The sequence below is a fragment of the Numida meleagris genome, chromosome 6 (assembly GCF_002078875.1).
Source record: "Numida meleagris isolate 19003 breed g44 Domestic line chromosome 6, NumMel1.0, whole genome shotgun sequence".
In the NCBI taxonomy this organism is placed as follows: domain Eukaryota; kingdom Metazoa; phylum Chordata; class Aves; order Galliformes; family Numididae; genus Numida; species Numida meleagris.
In genome coordinates, this window is record NC_034414.1 from 59,249,417 (window position 1) to 59,273,374 (window position 23,958).

Genomic DNA, 23,958 nt, shown 5'->3' on the forward strand with positions numbered 1-23,958 from the left:
GCTGTTAACAAAGGCTCGGTGGCCAGCACTCCACGTGGACCTGGAGCTCCTTTCCATGCCTCCCCTACCCAGCTCCCCAGAACCTGTGTTTCAGAGCCGGCCAGGTACGTGCATTCCAGGATGATTTCAGTTTAGCATCGCTGTCACTTCGCTCACTCACCATTCCCCCCAGCTGAACGTCACAGAGGCATTCCTGCTTGCATGCACTGCAGACCCGCAAAGGCCCAGCTTTCAGAGCGTAAATACGTACATTTATTAGAAGCTTATATGCTAAGCATAAACGCTAAGAATAAACCCTTCAGTCACACTCCAGAAATCTGCTGAGTAGTCCAGAGCAACAGCGGAGCTGTTTTAGAGAATGCAACCAGTGGACAGTGCCACAATGGCACAGACAGGTGCAGTGCCTGCAGGAACCGGAGAGCTAACAAAGCAACTGACCGCACACTTCTTGATTACAGAACTCTTCCTAACTTGCCACCAGAATCTTAAAAGCATATACAAGAACACTGATATCCACCTGGAAAGTCGTTTCAGGACCCGATACTTCCACCTGGATGAAAGCTGGCAATCAGCAGGAGCAAAGCTCGGCACCACAGCTGGCCTGGAAACCCAGCTGCAGAACCACAATGCCAACTTCAGAAACACGTTTCATCATCCGGCATCTTTCCCCACAAAAGCCATGGGGCTGAAAAAACCAACACACTCAAAAGGAAGAGCAAACCCTGCAAGTGACACAAAACAGAACCCCAGACAACAAAAACCTGCACGGTTTTACTTGCTACAAACAGCAGTACAAGTAAATGATAGCGTAAGCAAACAGCTAACACCACCGAGTTTGTCTGCTTCAGTTGGTCTGACAGGACTTTTATACTGAATTGCATCACATTCACTTCCTACTTGCAAGGCTTCCAGCACAGCAAAAGAAAAACAGAGCGTGTTTTGGAGTAAGGACATGTAAATCTACCGGCTGGAAGAGCATAAATACATGAAAGTACCTTCAAGATTCCAACTGAACTAGGTTCCAAGGCACTCCTGCTAACAATATGGTGATTTAAATGTACTAGAAATGTTTCTATTTTAATGTCTTGCTGTTTAGTTTTGTTTTTTCCCCCTAAGAACACTGCCTCTAGCACAAAGGATTTAGCACTCTAGTGTCATCTAAGGATACAACCCTGCCTAAACACATACAGAATAACATTCAAAGAAACCAGATTCTCACCTTTTTTTACATATTCAACTAAGAACTGAAGTATTCCATTTCTCATTCACCATTTGTCAGCAGCCAGCTGCACAGAACTAACTGCAATCGCGTGGGTTTAGGTGTTCTGATAAAAAATGACCTTAAAACTCGTTGCATGCTTAATGAAAGAGTCAAGCTCTTCAAAGCAAGCCATGGACTCAGAATGCAAGCAGCAAGGAAACCCTACGAGCGCTGCTAACTGCACCGGCCTGCCAGCCAGCTCCACGTCTTTCTGTATTTCCAAATTAACATTTCTCACGCCTCAAGACACAGAACGAAAAACCAACGCGTCTGTTTTTCGACGCCCTGTTTCCCTGCTTCGGCTGAGAGCTCGTTTAAAAATAACTTAAAGAAAGCTTTCCAAATGGGAAATCGAATGCTACCCCTGACCTTGCAGCACCGGTTGCTGCGACGAAGCTTAGGAGTTCAGTGTGCTCCGAGCGCAGATGTTTGGCAGAGAAGTTTCTGCAGCTCAGCTGCCGTCACAAAAGCACGCTGCCTGAGATCGTATCTAACCCAGCTGACAAGCACAGTTCCAACTCTGCTCAGAATCAGCTCACAGACTATTGAAAAAGAGTTGCAGTGCTTCGTAAGCACAGAAAGTACCAATCTGTTCCTTTGATGCACAGTCGGATTTCAGTGGAACAGCTTCCAGCTATCCCATAAATAACGGCCACGCTTTCGTTATCAAAGCGCACGATGCAAACAAAACAATAACCCATGAATTTCTAAAACGTTCTGCTTTAAAAATCCCAAAGTGATTTGGGATACGCAGGTGTTTGTATCAGAGCATCCGATCTTTTAGGCAGGGTTTCCCAGCTGGCAGCATCTCCGCGATCGCCTGCAGCAGCCGGAACGATGATACCGTTTTGTTTTGACTCACTGATACTGCACGTCCATAAAAGAAACGCACGTTACAGTGGGATTGCTTCATGCTAAAGGGTGGGTACTGCAGACAAGGAGCTTTCCCAGGAGGAAAAAAGCCCGCCTATAAGCAGCTGCACATTCTAACAGGCAGCCACCGGGATCGAAAATTTATTTTCTCTAGTTAGAAAAAAAGAACACCGAAATGAGTCCCTGCTCTATTTCTTTTTGCCCCAAATCGAATGCACAGAAGTGGTTAGGATCGTTCGGAGCAGGACCTTTACATAATTTTCATTTCACAACGAAACGTGCCACTGAGATTTAATGAAACCCGCTGGGGTCAAACCGACACAGCCCCACCTCACGTTTGGATGGCGGCGGTTAGCGCCAGGGTAACCACAGGCACCCAACTGCAGCAAGGCAGAGCACCTCTTGTCTAACCTGAACCACGGAGCCACGGAGCTGCTTGGGTCGGAAGCAGCCCCAAAGCCCTGCGTGGGCTGGGTGCCCCCGGCTTGAGCTGCCCAGGGCCCATCCGTGGCCTCGGGCACCTCCAGCGATGGGGCACCACAGCTCCGGGCAGTGCCAGGGCCGCACTCTGTCTGTGGGTGAAGGATTTCCCTCTAACACCCAACCCAAATCTCGCCTCTGGTAGCGTAAAGCCGTTCCCCCGTGTACCACCGCTGTCCGTAAGGAGCCCTCCTGTTCACGCGCTCCCTTTAACTCCACTCAAAGGAAGGAGCCCCGGAGCAGGACAGGACGGCCGGGGTCCGTCAGCCGGGCACCGCTGGGTCCGAGCCTCCGAGAGCGCTCAGCCCGGGGGCAGCCCCACCACCCGCGCCAGAGGCGCCCCGGGCAACCAGGGGCAGCGCGGAATCCCCTGCCGGGAGTGCCCCCGCACTGACCTTGCGCAGGGCGGGCACGAAGAGCCCCCGCCATTTCGGGCCGTTCTCCTCGCCGAAGAACTCGTAGGGCTGCGGCGGCGGCTGCATGGCTGCTGCCGGCCCTCCGCATCGGGCCCACCCGCCCCGCCGCTCCCCGCCGCCCGCGGCGCCCGGGCCGAGGAGGGGGCGCTGAGGGGAAGGAGAAGCCGCCGCCCGTCAGGGCTGGGCCGCGCCGCGCTGGGCTCGCCGCCGGCCGGTCGTCATGCGGGGCCGCCGCTGGCTCGCCGCTCACCCCCCCGCCCGGGCGGCCATCACATCCGGCGCGGGAGGGGGCCGGGCTCCGTGCCGCTCACCGGGCGCTGACGGGGCGGCGGCTGAGGCGCCGTCGGCCCCGCTCGCTGCGGCCCGCTACCGCCGCCGCCCTCCGCGCGCATGCGCCGGCGCCGCCACGCCGCCCTCTGCCCTACCGCGATGGCGCCCCCTGCCGGCCGCGCCGCGAGCAGCGCCTCGGGGAGCTCGGGCGTGGGGCGAGACGGCGGCGCCGCGCTGAGACCCCGGTCCTGGCCCGCTGCCCTAAGCCCCCAGCCCCGCTCTCCGGCAGCGCCCTTCACCGGGCCTTCGCTTAGGGCCGCGAAGTCTTACAGCGGCGCACCCCTTTCGCGGTGCAAGCCGCTGCACAGAGCGGTGACGTGCTCCTTGCGTTCCCTTATCCCTTCCCTCTTTACTGGAAGCGGCCTTGCCCTGACGGAAGAATCAACCAGAACGGCCGTCCTGGGAAAAGCCACTGGCGCGTTGCTCAGTAACGTGTCAACAGCAGCCTCGCCCTACCTCCAGGCAGTTCCTCTCACTCCCCTGGAGAGCGCTGCTTTCAGTCCCCTCCACCTCCCAAAGCCAAACTTTCCTTTCCAAGTGCCTTGCGTTCACGGCTCATGCTTTACGTAACCCTTCTTAGAGCTTCTCTGCAAAGGGATGCACTAAATCAGGAAACACTGCCCATCTGCCAGCGAGCACGATGCTTTGTTGGGGCAGATTACCCAGAGGAGACACACGCAGAGGCGGCGACAGCTCCTCCTGCCCCATGCTGTTCGCTGTCCAGCCTGGGAAGTTTCCAACGAAATATTTATTTCAGTGGGAAACACTTGTTCATCAAACCCAAAGTGTGAGCAAAAAGAAAATCGTAACCCACGGTGCAGCTCTAAGCCCCTACAGCCCGTGTTCCTCCAGCTGGGACATTCCCTGCCCTGGGGGCAGTCCCCACTGCTCCAAGGTGAGGCAGGAATGGCCCCAAAATCGAAGCTACCATGGCACACAGCGCAGTGCCGTGAAGGAGCTCCTTTCCCCCAAGGCATCCATCCAGCGAGCCATGGCGCGGGGCACTCACGTTTCATCATTTGGGTGGTGCAGTGGGGAGCCAGGAGTTGGACTCGACGATCCCTATGGGTCGCTTCCAACTCGGGACTGTCTGTGATGAGGCTTAGCACCAGTTCCACCCGCTGTGACAAAAAGCTGTGCAGTGTTCTAAGATGCAGGTGCTTTGGGAAGACGAGCTCCCTGCACCCTATCCCCTAAAGAAAGACATAAAGTAACTCTTATGATACAGAAATGCATCCCATCTACATCAGATGAGAGTTAGCAACTGCCAGCAAAACTCTGGTGGTCTAAGTCCGGAGAGACACAAAGACCTTACAGCATTTTTTTGGAAAAATACACTCTTTTAATCACAATAGAGAAAGGCAGGCTGATTGAAACATCCAAGTGAACTGGACCCCTTAAAAAATATATATTCATACATTTTCACACTTCGTGGGCAACACACAAGTGATGCATTAAGTCTCATTATCATCGCTCACAGAATTACTCCTTTACAAAAAGTTTAGAGCAAGCTCTAAAAATACAAATATTTTGCAGCATAATTTGGAGGCTTCATTGAAACGCTGCCCCCAAACAACCATCTCCTGAGAGTACAAAGCACAGCAGGGCACACGGTTCAATGCACTAAGACTCACTGTGGTATATGACTGCGTTACATTTTAATGCTCTTTTTCTGTTAATACACGTTAGGGCCACACCTCGTGTGGGAGGAAGTTGCTTTTGCAATCTTTTTGTAGTATTTACTGTTGATAGGCAACACTTCTGGAGGGGAGCGAAGATAATAGGGTTGTTCCGTTGTGAAGATACAACTGTGCAGCACGACGGCGTTTGGAACATCTGAATCTTCATCCAGTGTCACTGTGGGCAGGAATGCAGCTTTTCTTTCAAGGGCTGATTATCTGCATACCTGTGCTAACACACTCCTTCGTGCATGGCAGAGAACTAGAGAAAGCTACTTTAAAAAAAAAAAGAAAGAAAGAAAAAGCACGTGGCAAATTGCCTGGTAGCAAACTACCACAATTATCTGCGTTACCCAACATCCTGTGAACATCTGCTTTAAGCATATTCTGAAGTGCTTTGCCCCCTGAGGCCACGTATTTCTTTTTGCAGCAATTATGCAGAGCGCACGGAGATGCTGAGTTAACTCAGAACGTGTTTAACATCTCGTTATGTTTTAAAGCACGTTCTCCACGTGGATTCTCTTCTGGGTGCACCTTCAATAAAGCTTCAAACGTCGGCAAGAGTGAGCTCCCCTCCTGCCAGCCAGGGGGGAAATGGGAAGCCTTCCTGACTCACCGCTGCTTGGGCTCCAAGGGAAGCAGTATGCAACGTGACTCAGTTAAGACAGGTTTCTGGAGCTTCCCTCCCTGCACATTTGCTTTTACAAAGACCATTTCCACTGGATTGCTCAACATGCTGTACAAAGATAAGCTTCTTCTGTCCTCCCGGTATTCAAAGGGTAAAAAGAAATGAGGAGAAAGAAAAAAAAGCAACAACCCGAACTACCAAAGTAGTTCCCGATTCATGATGACTTCCCAGATTTAAGTTAAATGGAAAATGACTGTTTCTGTACACGTTTGAATTTCAGCTCTATACTAAAATAGAGACAGATAAGATAAAGATGCAATTCAGATTCACAGTCGAAATTGACTTGGGTTAGGTAATCACTTGCCAGGCTTATTTCTCTCTGAAATACTCTACATTTAAGTCCATAGCTCTGAATATGGGTTTCAGTCTCCGATAAAGCCTTCAATTCTGTATCTGCAAAAGAACCCTTAGGCAGGGTTTATCTTTCTATCTCCATTATTTTAACATAAGTTAGGGGACTGATGACTCCAAACCAATTTAAAGAGACAGAGAGACAGCGCACAGAACCACCCTGACGCCTATGGTTCGTCAGAGATGGGCAACCCAACCACAGAGACTCTTCCTTCCCCACCTACTGCTCGCCAGGTGGGAGAACCTCACCCTGCACCGGGCACCAGCCCCTCCACAGGCTGCTCCCACTGAGCCTGCAGACAAGCCCTTGCTGTGAGTGGCCTGTCTGCTTGGTTCTTGCAGATGGCACTACCATACCACGTCTTGTCTGGCACCGAACATCCTTTACTTGGGAAGCTGACAAGCTGTGGGCTGGCAAATATTTCAAGTGCTGGTTTTTTTTGCACTGCACAGCTTATACCAGCAACACGCCGCCTGTTTTTATCTTCGTCATTAAAGGCTGCAGAGTTCAGACAAGCTGCTACACATACAAGAGGGGTAAAACAGCACTGCACCTGGCAATCGTTCACAATTCAAATCTTCGCTTCACTTCATCGGCAATCATTTCAGCAATGGCAAGGGAGGAGGTGGCAGCAGGAGAAGGGGCATTTCTGACATGAAGAATTCTGCTTCCAATATCTCCAGTGCCACCATCAAATACAAAGTCATCTACCAAATTTCCATCGCTGTCCAGCGCTTGAGCTCTCACTCCAGACGGACCCCTGCAAAATAAAGGAGGAGCACACCATCAGAAAGAAAGTGTTATCACCGTCCAGTCAGCTTAACTGAAATACGATAAAGGCCAGAAATATTAGTAGTAATCCCTCTTAGAAAATGTAGGAGACCCAGGAATTAGTTACAACACCCACAAACTACAGAAACAAAGGAAAAGACACGACACTGGTCTGCTCCATTCTAAATCAAAAAGAGGAGTTTTATCTGAAGTTAGGTGGATTTTTAAAATTACACAGTTTTATCCAAGCTTTGACACATTCTCTCAGGATGTAAATACAATTCTGATAAATTTCTTCACGTAGATATTTTCAAGGTTTGTTCTTGGAGACATTCAAGGTCAGGCTGGATGGAGGTCTGAGCACCTGATGGGGAGAAATCTGACATAACAGCTGACTGCAGACTAATTCTGTCCAAGTTTTCATCTCATCAGAGTCTCTGTGACCCTCTGGTGGCAAAACCAAAGATACTACACTTTATTGATTATGAGTCAGTCTAGGAAATTTGCTTCCATTCAACACACACTAGCTTGCTTGTCCACTTCTGCCATTTTCTAATGCCTCACTGGGTGTTGCCACCTCGGCTGATTACTAGAAAAACCATAAATGCATTGTTCATTTGGAGCTAAAGAAACAAGAATCAAGAGTACTCTTTTACTAGAATATAATCCCCAAGGTGGTGAATTGTGCTGTCTGTAACAAACCCAACAAGAACATTCCTGCTGGGTCACACCACAGGCCCACCTACCCTAACAGCTTGCCTTCTGCCACAGTCAAAGCCAATACACGAACAGAACAAGCCCAGAAGACTTATTCCAACTGTTCTCTGGTCACCAACAATTTGTGGCGTGGGACTTCACCTCTCCAGTCCTGAACAGCAAGTTTCTCCTTTTGCACCTCTCTAACAAGGCCCAGATTTGTCCTCTGCAAACAAAGCTGCGGAGATCATGCCATTTTTCCATTCTGTCTAGTTTTAAGTCTCTGAAGCAATAGTGCAAATGTTACAACATTTAAGAAATTATGTTTCATAAGTTGCTAATTGCTCCTATATGTGAGGTGTTAGAAAATTTCCCCTTCTCCATTTCAAGTCATTCCTGAAGGCTGTGAAATCTTGAATTTTCTGAAGTCTGAAAATCAGCCGAGTTCCAATTTTGTGAAGATGCCCAAGGAAAAAGCAATGAGAGCAGGCTGCTGTGCTTCTGGGGGAGCACAGGGCAGCTTAACGCCCTGAGAGGCAGCGGGGGAGATGTCTCAGCGTGATTATGATAGAACAAGGGCAGGTAGTCAGGCAGAGGATTTTCTGTATTTTTCCACACTGTGGAGTTACCCTCCCTCCCAAACACACAATCGAGCCCTCTCTTTTCAAAAGAAAATCCTTTGTTTTGAAATGGCAAGCCTCGTCAAACATGAATTTCATGCCAGTAGCATACTGCCTGAGTTCAGTAACTCCTTTTTACCATGCTTGAGCTCTTTCTTATACTGCGTTTTCTCCCTGCAAATATTTAGACAGTTAAAACCATCCCCAAGTATTCTAAACGCCTCAGATTTCCTGACAAGTCTCTGCAGTTCCTTATCATTTCTATACACCTTTGAATTAATTTTTTCTCTCTCCTCACATTTGGAAGCTGAATACAATTTTATTGACATATTCAACCCCAGTCATTATTTGCTCCTATCTGAAGACACAGTACTTTTAAGTACACACGTAAAAACATCACTGTCCTCCTCCTCGTACAAAACAGAGATGCAAGCACTTCTTAGAATCTCTGCCAGCTCTAGTTCTTTTCCAGCACTACAGCCTTCCATTTTTCATTAAACAGCTATGCTTTAAACCATATGTTCAGGGTCAATTAGCAGTATTCTCTTCTAAATACAATGAATTATGCTACTTCCTTCCTTTAGTAGCATCAGTAACAACTCTCTGGTTTTCTCACCCACTAGCCATTCACTAATTAATGTCATTAGTGTTTACTTTCTTTGTGAATTGAAATTATGAAGAATTTTTTTCTTTTTGGTCTCTTCTGTGACTTTCAGCCAATGGAGAGTAAACAAAGTACAACAAATACTCCTCAAACACCTTCTTGTAGGAAGCACCTATATACTTTTATGATTTGGTAGTGCATGTTGGTGGAAGAAAGCAGTAAGCTGCATTTGCTGCTGTTAAAAAGAAAAAGAGATTTGACAAGGCAGCGGGTGTTACTAACAAGTAATGCTTTCTTTACCTGAGTACGTCATTGACGGTGACCTCTGGGATGAACTTCTGAAGTTCCTTCACCTGTGCGCTAAGGAAACACGCTCTGTACATTTCACTCAGCCCATAAGACAAGTTTCTCAGTACGAGTTTCCATAACCCACTGCAGAGAAAAAAAAATAACTTCAGAAGGAACAAAACTTCCACGTGCAGCCACGTCAAACTAAAGCTGTCTAAGAAGGAAGCAAACGCCAACTGCACGGTGGAATTTCCCCTTCCCAACATCAGTAATCTGATCGACGCCTTCTGTGTGGGAAATATATTCTTGTCCTTCCCTGCTTCAACAAACCTTGAATACGAAGCTGTAGTGCTGCATCTACATCCTGTCTGTGAGATGTAACTGTGCTGCAGTCTTTCCTCTGTCCAGGATTTTCCTCTGGTCCAATCAAACAACTAGAGGCATGCAAACCAGCATGCACAAGAGAGGACAGCCGTACTGCTTGGGCCTTTATTCCACAGTCATTCTGAAAACTTTGTCCTACTCCTAAAAACCTCAGCTTTTAGTCAGTGAATCTTGCTATGCCTTTGCAATGATCTTATTTGCTAGCTTCGTTCTCCTTGAGTCTTCCAACACAAAAATCTATAGACATTGACCAAGACGCTTTCAACTTTTCCCTTTAATAAATGGCATCAAGTTGAGCTCCTTGCCAGAAAGCTGTTCTGCAGTTCCCCGACCTGTTCTGCAGCCTCTCTCTGGATCCTACCCAGAATTTCCACATCATTTTCCAGCACTCACTAAAGGTCTGTCAACCCCTCACAGAGAAGCAAGCTTTCCCTTCACTTCTAAAGGTACTTTGTTCGTTTACACTTGCATTTTTAGCAGCTATTCCTGGTTCCTCTGACACGCGCCCTGTTTCCCAGCCTGCCCTCGTGGCTCTTAACACAGCTCCTTGCCCTTGGATGTATTTCAATTCACACTGATGATCTGATAAAGTTTAACATGACAATTCAGGCCAGTGTGTACTCTCTCTTCCAAGCACAGATTTAATGCCACTGTCTAGGTTGATTAAAACACTGCACTCCACTGAACCAAAAGCAGTCCTGGAAGAGCTCCACTGGTAGGAACACGGCTCCCCAGCACCTTCCAATGAGCAGCCACATCCTCAGACTTGCTGAGACATGCCTCAGCAGTTTAAAAGATTCAAATATTACGTTATACCAAGTCAAATCTCTTTGAGAAGTCCGCTCGCATCAGCACAACTGCCTTTAAAAAATACCAAAAACTTGGCAGGGTTTTTGACAAGAGTGAGCTTCCACGGAATGACAAGCTGACATTTAATTAAGTGCACTCAGCGGACTAAAAGACAAGATATTACCTGTACAGTACAGCATCTAAAAAGTCTGTAGCACTGAAGTCAAACAGCTTGTAGCCCTCTCTCTTAAAGGCCAGCACTGCATTAGGACCGAGCCAAACGCTGCCATCCATTCTTGGTGTGAAATGAAATCCCAGGAAAGGGAAGCGAGGATTGGGAACCTACAGCAGGATACAACAGTTATTGCAGCTACTGCAACCCAGTGAAACAGCTACACTGCCACCCAAGCCAACATGCTACTCTAAGAAACATGGGAAATATCTATAAGGAGGACAATGCAGTTTACTGCACGAGAGAGTGAATAAAAACCAAAGCACAGTAAAGGCGTTGTCCTCCCAGTAAATGGAAATAATTCATTTTAAATAAAACATGAAAATGAATTCTATTTGCCATTTCATTTCCAATCACTACAGTAAAATTCAAGACAAATAAGCATACTAGTGGCTCCGGAGCTATTTTCTTCTGCTGGTTAATTGTGCAGTTGTAGTAGGCAGCTAATTGAAAATGCCAGAGAGAAGGGCTAAGTGAGACTGCATCTTAGATAAAGCAAAATAATCAGCAGAGAAAGAAGTACACGTGTTTTTTCAAGGTATAAATCAACATAGCAACAGTAGTTCCTAGAACACACCGTGAAACACATACAAGAGAGTACACACCGGATAGATGTTTCCTTTAACCATATAGCACTTCTCTGGTTTTAGCACCAAATAATCTCCACGGAAGGGTACAATACGAGGCTCAGGGCTGCAACCGCTGATTTCAGACAGGCGATCTGAGTAAAGTCCTGCACAGGTCACTACGTGCCGACAGTAGATTTCCTCACCCTGGGTGGGGATTAGAAAAAAAGAGAGGTAAATCCACCACTAATCACAATTTAAAATACAACATATCTACCAGAAGAAGACCCACCACCCTAGAGCCTTGGAAAAACTAGTCAAAATCAGAGAGGAAACCAACCCTATTTTCAAAAGCAGGCAGAAACATTTAATTGTTTCATTCAGTTCTTGACAATATCCTTCTTTATTCCCCGGAGAACTATCCTAAAATGGCAATTCATGGGACAGGTAAGACTGGAAGAATCTTTATAGAAGAGAAGGAAAAAAAAAAAAAAAGAGTAGAAAAGAAAAGAACAAGAATTGCCACCAACTCTCAAACCGCCTTCAGGCTCATTACACAAACGTGCTTGTTGCAGAGGGCAAAGTCCCTACTCTTTCAGCGCACCAAGCATCTCCCTTTGGCACTCCCTCATTTCTTCTGCATCCTACAAAACACAGGGAATCTAACCAATTTTGGAAGTTGCTTTTTATCGAAAGCGAGGAAACAGATTAAAAAAGCAGCAGCACTAACTTCAAACACTATTCATGGTGGGGTAGGGGACATGCTCTTTGTGCGTGTGTTGTTTGTCTTATTTTTCCCCTCTCTCTCCAAGGGAAAGCCCAGGTGTTCTCTCCTGAAGATGAAAAGGTTACAAGTACGTTCCCTGTGCAGCATGAACTAACCTGCAGGAATGACCTCAGCGCATGTACCTGTTTTACTGAATGACCTTGCGGCTTTCTGATAATAAAACGATTACAAATGCCTCCTTATCTCTTTTTATGGATGCTGAAGATTGAGAGCAAACATGAGAATACGTTTCTCTCCAAATGAGTAAGTAATAAAAGGAGTCCATGGAAACAACGAATGAAGGAGTGTGCACATAAGGAAGATAAGGAGCACATACCGTCAGGGAGCACAAAGTCATACTTTCGTTATTATTCCCAGCACACAGTAAACTCTGGACATGTTCATATGCTTTGCTATCAGCTGACTGCAGTTGTTTTGTAACAGCAGTCCTAGATGACAGCGCACATGTTGCAGAAGAGCAGCTTTTTAACTTTTTAGACGTTGGTTAACGCACTAGGACTCAACAAAAATTCTTAAGAAAGGAGAAATAGCTTCCTATGAAGAAATTAAATCTCGAGTTTAGTTCTTACCTTAGAGTTCCTAATAATGACTGGGTACTTCAGTCCTGTAACAGAATTAGACAGGAGAAGTAGTCAATAGGGCACACCACAGAAAACGGACAGAATTACCACTTGTCACAATGAAGGATTCTCAGAATCATCACAGAGCGTCCCAAGTTGGAAGGGACCCACAAGGGTCATTGAATCCAACACCTGGCTCCACACAGCATCACCCAAACCCAGTGTCAGAGCGATGTTCCAATGCTCCCTGAGTCCAGCAGCTCGGGGCTGTGCCCACTGCCCTGGGGAGCCATGTCATGTCCACCATGCTCTGGGGCAGAACCTTCTCTCATCCCCACCTGGCCCTCCCCTGACACAGTTCCATGTGTTCCTTCAGGCCCTGTGGCTGTCACAGAGAGCAGAGCTCCCATGGGGAGCTGCTGACCACCACGAGGTTTCCCTTCATTAAGCATGCAGTTGGTGATGGCTAAGATCTCTCCACAAGGCCTCTCTATCCTTGAGGGAGTCAACAGCTCCTCTCAATGTAGTGTCCTCTGCAAAGTTACTTAGTACACCTTCAAGTCTCACATCCAAGTCACTGGTGAAAGCATTAGAGAGAACTGGCCTTAAAAAGGAGCCCTGCGGAACTCCTCTCCTGGCTGTCCACCAGCCTCATGTCACCCCATTTAGTATGACATTTTGAGATGGATTCATCAGCCAATTGTTCGCCTGCTGCCCTATGTTTCTGCCTAGCTGTATGCTGGACACTTTGTCTAGAAGATGCTACGTGAAACAGTATCAAAAGCTTTGCTAAAATCCAAAAGGATTATATCAAATGGCTTCCCTTGGTCAACCAGGCAGGTAACCTTGTTGCAACAGGAGATTAAGTCTATGAAGAGGACTTTCCCCTTGTAATCTGTTGGTTGTGACCAAGGACTCCATTGTCTTTCAAGTGTTTTTAATAACTCCCAGAATAATATTCATAATTTTACCAGGCACTGAAGTGAGGCTGACAGGTCTGTAATTACCAGGGTCTTCCACTGGCAGACTCCAGAAAAGCTACTCTTGGACATATGGTTGGACATAATTATACTTATAAATTAATAGTTGTTTTTCTGTCCTTCCATAATCTGCACTCTGTGTATCACTCCAGATCCAATTCACCCTCTAGGATAAAGAAAGAGCACTATCACAAGCACACAAATGCAAATCTTCAACTTAAATCACATTTTAACAGGAGAGCACAACCTATTTCCCACTTATTTTACTGTCATTTCCATGTGTTAAGTATTTCAACTGAAGGGTGACATGCCTGGGAAAAACAGTGGGCTTGCTGATTACTCTCACTAACATCATTTTGCCTTTTGTCTAAACACATCGCTGTCAGACAGAAAGCCTAGGAAACATGATTTCAGCTGACACAAACATGTTTTGAACAAAATCTTTTTCAGGGCTATCGTAAACAGAAGGCAAAAACTGCCTTACCATCTTCACTTCCTGAAGAACTTTCTTTAGCCATCTCCATGTCTGTAACTTCAAAATCAGTCAAGACTGTCCCACCTGCTTCCTGGAAGTCTTCAGCATAGGACTGAGCCACTTGTTTGTAATCCACAATGCCAGTATATGGAGAATCGAGGGCCATCAGACCCTGAAATGGTATTAAGATACACAAAAAAACCAACAGTGAAAGTTGTATGTACACTTTGGTCTTCAATACAGAATGTATTTCCCCTGGAATAATGCACACTGCCACTGAGAAGGCAGTGCTGCTGTCTCCCCATCCCTGGCTGCTTGCCCCTCACCTCTCCACGTGCCAGCTCCAGTAGCAGCGTTTGTGTTTACTGCCAGCTAAATAGGTGAAAACTACTTACAGTGGGTTAAATGATAGTTAAACTACAGCACAAACAACTATTCATGACAGAATGCTTAATGATAAACCAGGTTACATAATTCTGACTTCAGTTAATACGTATTTATTTTTCACCATGCAACTCCACCTACAAATGGTCACTGAGGAGTTCTCACTGATGCAGGGCTGTTAGCAGTGTCTCCTGTGGGACTAGAAGATACATTCCAGCCTGGCCTCAACCCCCACTGCACTGCACAGGGGAGAAAAAAGTATCCTCTGAGTTAGAAAACAGCCAATACTTGCCCTAGCAGAAAGCACCCAAAGGGTGCTTCAGTGTATAGGGAGAACTTTTAATGTTTCTCAGACATTTTACTGTTTTTTTCTTGTATCAAAAGGTCTCAGTCTCTCATACAGTTTTTATCATGCTAGATGGCACAATATTCACCCAGTTCCAGCTATAAAATAGGGATAGTAGCATTGCTTTATCTCAGAGAGATGCTTCAAGCATAAACACACTGAAGACAGTCAGCCAGTTAGACACTACAATAACAAGAGCCACCTGCAAGGCCAAGCTGAACAGAATGGTTGGTGAAAGTGCATCTTGCACAAAACCTTTCTTTCCATTTGATACACGGTGCAATGTACTGCAAGACCATTCAAGCCCACTTTTCCTTAGGAGGTGGGGATTCAGCTCAGGAAACCAAAGCAAGTGTAGGAAGACTGACTCCGGTCACCTGCCGAAGTAAATGCTCAGCTGGATCTTGAACACAAAGCAAAGGAAGTTTGAAGGAGTGGATACAAAATGTAGAAGATAAAAAAGATTGCCCTTCACCATTTTTTTGTATGTACCTACAAGCACTTGTAAGCAGTGAGTCACACAACTACAGCAAGAGCAAGCTGCCAGATGAAGCTGCCTGGGGAATTTACATCCACATTTCCTTCCATCAACAACAAAGCAAACAATAACAACTTTGTATTCCACGCACTGCTCACATTTCTACTGCTGTCAAAATAAACAAGCTGAGAAGTGCCACCACATGTATAGGAAACAACTCCATCAAAACTGGCTTGATAGCAATCTGTATTTGCAGATGAGAAGAAAATTCCATTGCTGCACTATCCAATCTGGCATAAGCTATGTAATTTTAGTGGGAAGGAACAGAACTGTCTCAGTATAAACTCAAATGTAGCAGTTCTGACCTGGGCAAGGGAAAATCTGCCAATCAACCACAAAAACATACAAGCAGGCTCCTGCAAATAGAAGGAGAAACAAATTTTAAAAATCAGAAAATCTTGTTAGGGGGAAATTGTGGTTTTTTATTTTTTTTTTATTTTTTCTCCCCTGAGCAACTACGTACACTAGAGAAGACACCTACGTGTAAAGCTGAGCAAAGGCTGGAGTTCAAACAACTTGTAGGCCCTGACTATTTGCCTATAGATTCAGTCCTACAGAGGGACTATGGAGTCCCTCTAGAGTCACTTTGACTGAAATACTTCTGATATCTTTGATAGGTTGCAAGTGATATTAATCACCTGCTCCCCAGTTCGTGAATGCTGGCCCTCATGACACAGCCAGCATTTCACTTGCAATTAGTGCAGCAGCTGCTCTTCATGACTGCAGCACACAGAGGTGATGAACAATGAGAAGAAGAAAACTTGGGTCAAAATACCTGTCAACACAAAAGATTCTGCGGGATCACCTTATGCTGTGATAGACCTGGTCTGAATTCTCTGTAATGACAAATACACACGAAGAACTGGCCTGAGCTAAGAAGTCCCAGAAATGAATGGATATGTACTTCTGCGTTGACAACTATATTTCTTCTAGGCTTTCAGGCTCTTTGGAACTTGTCACTCATGCAAATTCCCTCAAGGCAGAAACATACTAACGTTAAATTCAAAAATATCATCACCTGAAAAGCTGAGATCTTGCATGACAGTTGAATATAAGAAAATCCCTTACCCTGCAGAAGGGTTCTTTTGCCTGTATTTCTTTTGCTCCAATCAATTTCAGACCTCGGACGTTGTTCTGCAGCCCTCTTTCATACAGAGCTTTGAGTCTTGGAATTTCATCTTGTTCAACAGCTACAATTAGCTTCAGAAAAGATAACAAAGCACACTGGTGAGCAAAATACACAAAGCCCGTTCAGGCCTGGCATCAAGCCCAAGCTAAGAGCAAGCAATAGTGAGAGCAAACAGCGAATTATAATGCAAAGGGGAAAAAATACAGTTTGCACCACTACTGGTACAAGCCTGTAAATACCATCTGTCACTGAGAAAGCACAATACAGTAAAGAAAGTGGAAAACACATGTTAATGTATAGTTTAAATGACTACCCATGGAAAATATATGCTAAAAGCATTATGGGACCACAAATCTGAAGGAAGAGATCATGATTTTAAAAAGCCACCGCGATGCTTCCAAAGAGACAACACTGAACTTAACCCAAGACGCACAAATCTCAAAACTGTCTTGGTATCAGAGTGAAGGATGTGCTCTGACACCACATCTAAACTGAAGTGCACCAGCCTCTCTTCATTTGAGCACGTAGTCAGATCACAACTATCACAAGAGATTTATCCAGGCTGTGAACTGTCTGCACCAAGGACTCCAGAAGCAAGTTTGCACAGACAACACTACTTCCAGGCCCAACTCAGCTCTGGGAACACTGGCACCTTTGCACTACAGGATACAAAGTTCTCCAAGCCTGGGGTTGCTTTATTCAAAATCAGCTGTAAAGACTCATCGCCTTCCCTGGAATACACACTGCTGAGGAAGGTGATCCACCAAGACACACACGCAGTGTCAGCAAAGGACCAGGAACACTGCTGGGTCAGTGCTAGCCCTTCCCAAGCACCACACCTCTCAGTGTTCTGAGCTGGGAGCTGGCTTCTAACTCCGGGTGTAGGGCTGCACAAAGCCACACTGCCACCTTGTGACCAGTGTCACAGCTTAGGGAGCACAGCACGAGCACAGCACTGTGCGCAGACAGAGGATCCACCTGCACTGCCACATCCCAGGTATCTCTGCTCCGTATCCCAGATCTGGAAGAGATCTGCACCCTGCTGGCAGCTGGTGCTGAGGAAATGCCACTGGGCTAGTGGCCATCACATGAGGCAAGGCCTGCATTTTTAAGAGAAAGGCTTTTGCTGCCCAAGACATTTCTGGGTGACCCAGAACGGGGAAACCAGGTAAGTGAGGAAGTCAAGTGATGGCTTAAAGTGGCTCGAGGTGGTATGGATACCTCACAGAGGCGACTGTGAAGAACTGCAGAGGAACCTTCCAAGGTGAACAAAAGGTGAACAAAATGGCTGATGAAATTCAGCGCAGGTTAAGTGTGAAATGATGTTCACAGAACAAAAAGTTTTGGCCTCTGGCACAAAATAACGGGCTTCAGGTTCAAAGTTATCACTCAGGACCAAGATCTTGGAGTTATCACAGACAGTCCAATGAAAACATCAGCTCCATGTCTTGTGACAGTAAAAATGCCCCAAATTGCGTATTGGGAACCATTAGGAAAGGGGTACAGAGCAATAATGGAGAACTGTACTATTTCACTGCAAAAATCCGGAGTCCGACCACACCCTGCATGCTGGAGTTCATCTTGTGTCAAAGATGCATTAAACTACAAATGGTTCACAGAACAAAGATGGGAGTAACAAGAGTCATGAAACAGCTTCTCTAGCAGGAGTGACTAAGCAGGCGACGAGTCACCAGCTGCAAGAGCTGACTTATGGGGAGCAGGAAATACGAAATTATGTGTGACTGGGAGAGTGCGAGCACAGACCGATTTTCACCACATCTTCCAGTCAAAGGGCCAGCGGGCATCAGATGAAGCTAGCAGGAGCTGGTTTCAAAACAAAAAGAGGTAGCTGGGCGTGGGCTTATGCAATGAGTTGCTGATCTCTGAAATTGCTTTTAATTAAGAAAACACTGGGACAAGAAATCCACTGAATTACTACAGACAAACCAGATACGGCTCAGAGTACAACTGTGAACCTGAGCTGCAAGTATGTGGAATCTGGAAGAACTAGCAGATTTGCTTGCCTTGTTCTCATTCCTTCCTTGGTCTTTGTTTGTAGACACTTCCAGACACAGTTTGCACAGATCCTGATCTGAATCAGTACAGCCACTCTTCTGTTCCCAGCACTTCAAGTTGTATCACCCGGATGCATTATGACATACATGCATATAGCTGGGACACATCTGAAGCTGTATTCGAGTCAGTGAGTCTTCTCAGAGCCTGTTATGCCAAGATGCATACTGAGAGCCTTTGTGTGCCTTGGAATTAGTGGCTCTGCAAGGGTGCCCTCTGTGGCACTTCGCTTCTACTGTTACCTGGGCTGATTCAGCTCAGCCCCCAGATAAGGAGAATTATTGCTTAGGGTCAGTGAAGGGACCGACTTGGGTAGCTGAAAATAAGAAAACAAAAAGACACCTTTGTCCGGAAGGCTGTAGAAAAGCATCTCTTTGGAGAAACTACCATGGCCAGGCATATGCTATACACTGTAATATACATCATACAGTTACAGTTTGCAAAGGTAAAAACACAAAGTAGTTCCTATACCTTCCCACACTGTTTATATGGTATTCCCTTCTGGTCACAATACTCATAGCAGAGAGCTGCACCCTGTACACACAGCTTGGCTTTCAGCGATCCAGGAGTGTAGTAAATGCCGCTGTGAATTACACCGCTGTTATGTCCGCTCTGGTGACAAGCTAAAGAGAAAGAAAAATACGCTATTAAAATACACTATTAGAATCCCATGATTATTTCAGCCGTCAGAAAAGTGTGCTATTTGAGGTCCTGCCCTAAATCAGCGTTAGCACAAGACATGCTGAAATAACTGCACAGCACGCACAATTCTGCCCTGGGTTTCAAAAGGTTAAAAAAATACGGCCACAGCAACATTTAGTTAATAACAAACCATGACAGCTTGAAATGTCCTGAATCAACACGGGGGGGCGGCAAGTTTTTCCTCCAAGAGCTACAACTACAGGCCAGTTCATCCAAGCTTTCTATGTGCTAAAACTAATTTTAAGAAATTCAAATTTTAAAGTGAAATGCATCCTTAAAAGCCTCACTTAACATAAAGTCGGTGCGATAGTCAATTGTTTCGGGCTTATCGGGTCTGGAAGGCATTTCAGGTTCTCGTGAACTGCATCAGCCTGCTGTTTCACTTATTCAATTTACTTAGTTACTTTGCAACCAGGTAAAATTGAGGTGAAAAACATCAATACCATTTTTATTGAAGGAATTGGGGCATGTTCTCCCTCCTAAGGTACAGAGTCATAGAGTTGGAAGGGACTATTAAAGGCCATGTGCTCCAGCTGCCCTACAGTCTGCCTTCTTCTCTATGGGACCCCCAAAGACTGCTTCCCAACCTTGAAGGAACAGGGCTGTGTCTTTCTGCTCTCAAAGCCAGGACGGATGCCCATATCTGAGTGCCTCGAGATTTCCTGCATCCTTAAACACATCAGAAATAGCCCTTCTGATGTCTGGAGGCAACAGTGGGAGCTGCTGGCTGTGCAACTAGCAGTGTGCTCCCAGTTACTGCTGTGTTACCACTTCATCTTTCTCCCTCCATGCACATGGGCACACCCTGAGGAGCATTGACAGGAACTGTAGAACCAGTTGGGTTGGAAGGGACCTTAAAGACCATTTAGTTCTGACCCCCTGCCATGGGCTGGGTGCCCCAAAGCTCGGGCTGCCCAGGGCCCATCCATGGCCACGGGAACCTCCAGGAATGGGCACCCACAGCTCTGGGCAGTGCCGGGGTAAAGAATTCCCTCCTAATATCTAGCCTCGATCTCCCCTTTTTCAGCTTAAAGAAATTCCCTCTTGCTCTGTTTTCAAGCAGCTGCGTCCGGGGAGGCCCCGAGCGCCCGGCACACCCCGTACCTAGCTGCCGCTCCTTCTCCAGCACGGCGAAGCCGAGCGCGGGGTGCCTCAGGACGAGCTGCCGGGCGGCGGCCAGCCCCACGATCCCCGCACCGACCACCGCCACGTCGAAGGTGCTACAAAAACAAGGGGCGCCGGTATGAGCGCAGTCAGCGGAACGCGACCGGAGGCGGGGGGCTGCCCCCGAGACCCCCTCCCACCGCGGCCTCACCTGCGCTGCCGGCGCTGGGCCCTCCACAGCGCCACGGCCGCAGAGCCGCCACCGCGCCGCCCGAGCAGCGCCGCCATCTTGGGGGCGGCGACAGGCAGCGGGCCGCGGGGGCGCTGAGGGCGGGCACCGGGGACGGGGGGGGGTTGCGCCGAGGCCTGGCGCTGGGCGGGCGGGGAGGGCAGCGAGTGACGTTTCGCTTTCCCGTTCTATCCCCTTGGATTTTCAAGATGCTGTTGGGAAAACTCGCGCAGCCGGCGCGCAGCCTGGGCGAGCGGCTGTCCCCGGGCGCTTGCAGACACTTCTGGGGCTGGCTGAACGCCGTGTTCAACAAGTAAGGGGCGCAGCGCCCGGCGGGCTGGCTGACGGCGCCTCCGGTGAGGCGGGGCGGGCCGAGTCCTCCTCCAGCTCTCTGCTTCTGCCTTCGTTCCTCACCGGCCTAAGAAACGCAGCCCGTTTCTGAAATGGATCCAAGGGTTCTAACCGCTGAAGCGTGTCTTTTTGGAGTGCTGTAATGCCTGAGGAAAAAGCCCTCAGGAGTGGCGTGCATGTCTCAGGCGTTAGAAGGGCTAATGCATGCCAGGTCAAGTTGCATTTGTATTCTTTCATTAACAAAGGTAATATTAAAATAACAAGCAACACACAACAAAACCTAATGCCAGACTGATTGCGAACCAGCACGATCCAAATAATTGTATTTAAACACATCAGGAAGTAATATTCTTAGTTTTCTAATGTCTGATCACGCACATAACTTTGTATTTCTTGTGCAATATTATTATCATAACGATAATGACCTGTGCAGCCTGCTGTAGGGAGCCTGCTTTGCAGGGGGGTTGGACTTGATGATCTGTAGAGGTCCCTTCCAACCCCTACAATTCTGTGATCCTGTGATAATAAATCTGCCACCTTATAAGAAATATAAATGCTCTTTCTGGCTTTGCAGGGTGGACTATGAGCGCATACAGGCTGTTGGGCCCGACAGGGCAGCTTCAGAGTGGCTGCTGCGGTGCGGAGCATTGGTGCGCTATCAAGGCTATGAGAAATGGCAGCAGGACTACAACGGGCTCCCGACTGGGCCCTTAGGGAAATACAAGATAGAAGCAATTAATGCCACTGAGTCTTGCATCATGCACAGAGGATTTGACTACTTGGGTAAGGAAGACACAGCAAGTCAAATAATATAGTTCTTGTAGTACATAAAACTGTTAATAACTGGATGGTTTCCTCATTCCGTAGTAAGATATAGAGAAATCTGGTGGGTTGGTTGGGTTGTTTCCTTAAAATGGCCCTACAAAGATTCAGCAGTTCTGAGATTTTGCTGGAGGTGTGCTGGGAAGCAGGAAGAAAGTTCTTGGCCTTTACTTGGGGTGGCAGTAGCACTAAGGAAGTGCAGCAGAGATTGGCTGTTCAACTGAATTCATAGTTAAGAGGTTGGTTTAAAAGAAAAATAATATTTAAAACAGTGCCTTTCACCACCAAGTGATGTTTTGGTGGCTGTGAAGCCGTAATGCTGCTTGTTCTCCAAGCATTTATGATGTCTTCAAAGTCAGTAAAAAAAAGCATGCATCCAGTTTCTTATAAAAAAGAATATTTAAAAGTGTTTCACGTTTCCTTTAGGCAACAAAAACCAGAGTGGGGGTGAGTACCTTACTGCATTCCTAATTCAGAATCATTCTTTATCATCCGAACTTGCAGAATTTTGTTGTTACTTGCCTGTGCCAGAGCTTTAAGAATATTACCAAAAGGATGCAAATGGTAGGTTGTTCTTTATTTGAAGTCCCATAAAGGGGACTTTGGAGATTCATTGTGCATTATGTCTTTCCTGCATATAGGAGCATGTTGCTGTGTTACTGCATTTGCAAGAGAGAATTTAACAGCCAATACTGGTGGTTGCTGGTACTCTGAAGTCAGTGTTCCTTTTTGTCTTTTCAGAGGGTCTTGAACATGTTACTGAAATCAAGCTGCAGAAGTGTATTTATGTACAGGATGAGTGTCTGCAGAGGCTCAGTGAGACTAAGAACCTACAGAAGAGTCTCCAGCAGCTGAAGATCATTTCCTGTGGGAATGTAACAGATAAAGGCATCATTGCACTTCACAAGCTGACGTACGTGAACTGCCGAGCTCTTCTGTCCCTGCCCACAGTGCTGGGATTAGGTTGCTTGGGAACGCTGAAGTCTGACTGTTTTCTGGGCTGTTCAGATGTGTGGGGCTGTGGGATGGCTGGGTTTGAGGAACTGACCTGAATAAAACCTGGGAGGGGTGGCACTGCCATGGCAGGAAATATTTCTTCAAGTGTGGTTGAAAATAGAGTTGTGGATAGCTCTGAAATGACATGTGAATTGATATGTATGTGTTAATCAGCCTCTTAAGGTTGGTATCAGGTACTTAATGCAGCACTGAAGCTTGCAGCTGAGAAAGCCAGAATTGCCTGTGACAGTGTGTGAATCTCAAAGTTGTGCTTCTAGCCTTGGAACTGAGTGCAGCACATTCCCCCTTTCCACTTGAAATTACTTACGCAGTGTGGGTTACTGCACAAATTAGAGCAGGACGTGCCCTCTGCCAACGTGCAACCTTTGTAAGAGCAATAGGAATGAATAGATGCAGCTTCCTCTCATGTGAGCACACTAGGATGGTTTTGCTTGAGAGTAAGTAACTGCAGATGACCACAGCTTCTACTCCTGACACCTCACTGCATTTGCTTTTCAGAGCAGGTTTTCATGGTGTCTTTTATTACCATCTTTCTGCATCTTGTTTCCTGTCACTTGGTTATCTTGTGCTCACTGTGGCCTTAGAGCTCTCAAGAGTTCTCTCTTGCAGTGTTCAGGCATGGGAAGAGGTATGGGTTGGATACGGTGCACCCCAGTAGCTCTGAAGCACATCATGTGTGCTGTATTGAAGAGTGGACTTGAAGTGGCTTGGGACTGTGCAGTGTTACACAGAGTTACATCTACAAGTGGGTGGTGCGAAGAACTGGATTTCATCCTACAGGAAGTTATTATTAAAGACTTTTTAATATTAGTCCAATTACCATAGAAATAAAAATAAATTGATATTTCAATAAATACTGATTAAATTTCAGGGAAGCTTGATGACATTGGGGGGCTAGGACCTCTTTTTAACCTGTGTAGGACTGAATTTGTTATCAGCTAAGAACCTAAAGCACTCCATTTAGAAAAAATCTTCTGTGAGATCAGTAACCTTTAAAGTAACCATAATAGCTACAGTAGAGTCATCCTTTGCTTGATATCTGAGTCAGCAGTCAAATAGTAGTTGCTGACTTTTCTTTTTATGTATTTATAGGAACCTTGAATATTTGTATCTGAGTGACCTTCCTGGAATAAGACAGAAAGAAACTACTGCTCGTGTCCTTCAGCAGGCACTGCCAAACCTAGAGCTGGAGCTGGATCTGGACTAAATGCAATTCCACGTAATTGAGGGGTATTGGATTTCACCACATATTTATCACATGTTGCATAAATTAAGTTGTGGATGCTGCTGTATTTACAGGTATGGAATTAAACCCAGATCTCACAATCCACCTTTAAAAGCCGTATGCAGTCTTTGAACAAATTATGCAATTAAATTTCATTAAGCTTCAACTATATGGCGAACCGACAGGATTCTGCATGTAGTAACAAGC

The 23,958-nt window shown here is 46.5% G+C and overlaps 3 protein-coding genes across 4 annotated transcripts in view; 1 reads left to right on the plus strand and 2 right to left on the minus strand.

Annotated features, from left to right (window-relative positions):
- Positions 1–3,288, minus strand: part of SOS2 (SOS Ras/Rho guanine nucleotide exchange factor 2) — a 49,073-nt gene extending 45,785 nt beyond the window's left edge. The window contains exon 1 of one of the 2 annotated variants that reach the window (XM_021403531.1): positions 3,010–3,288. In XM_021403531.1, the coding sequence (XP_021259206.1) occupies positions 3,010–3,096 (87 nt within the window). In that variant the 5' untranslated portion in view covers positions 3,097–3,288. The remainder of the gene's footprint in view (positions 1–3,009) is intronic. The other variant, XM_021403528.1, reaches the window with a different exon arrangement.
- On the minus strand, positions 4,680–20,465 carry L2HGDH (L-2-hydroxyglutarate dehydrogenase). Its single transcript, XM_021403547.1, has 10 exons — positions 20,319–20,465; positions 20,108–20,223; positions 18,773–18,924; positions 16,168–16,299; positions 13,841–14,003; positions 12,386–12,420; positions 11,069–11,236; positions 10,416–10,573; positions 9,071–9,202; positions 4,680–6,839 (listed from the first exon to the last, which is right to left on the minus strand). The coding sequence occupies exons 1-10, from the start codon at positions 20,393–20,395 to the stop codon at positions 6,644–6,646; spliced, it is 1,329 nt and encodes a 442-aa protein (XP_021259222.1). The 5' UTR covers positions 20,396–20,465; the 3' UTR covers positions 4,680–6,643.
- On the plus strand, positions 20,090–23,917 carry ATP5S (ATP synthase, H+ transporting, mitochondrial Fo complex subunit s (factor B)). The gene is made up of 5 exons (XM_021403552.1): positions 20,090–20,244; positions 20,546–20,649; positions 21,262–21,470; positions 22,251–22,422; positions 23,619–23,917. Exons 2-5 carry the CDS (start codon positions 20,546–20,548, stop codon positions 23,731–23,733), a joined length of 600 nt encoding a protein of 199 aa, XP_021259227.1. The 5' UTR covers positions 20,090–20,244; the 3' UTR covers positions 23,734–23,917.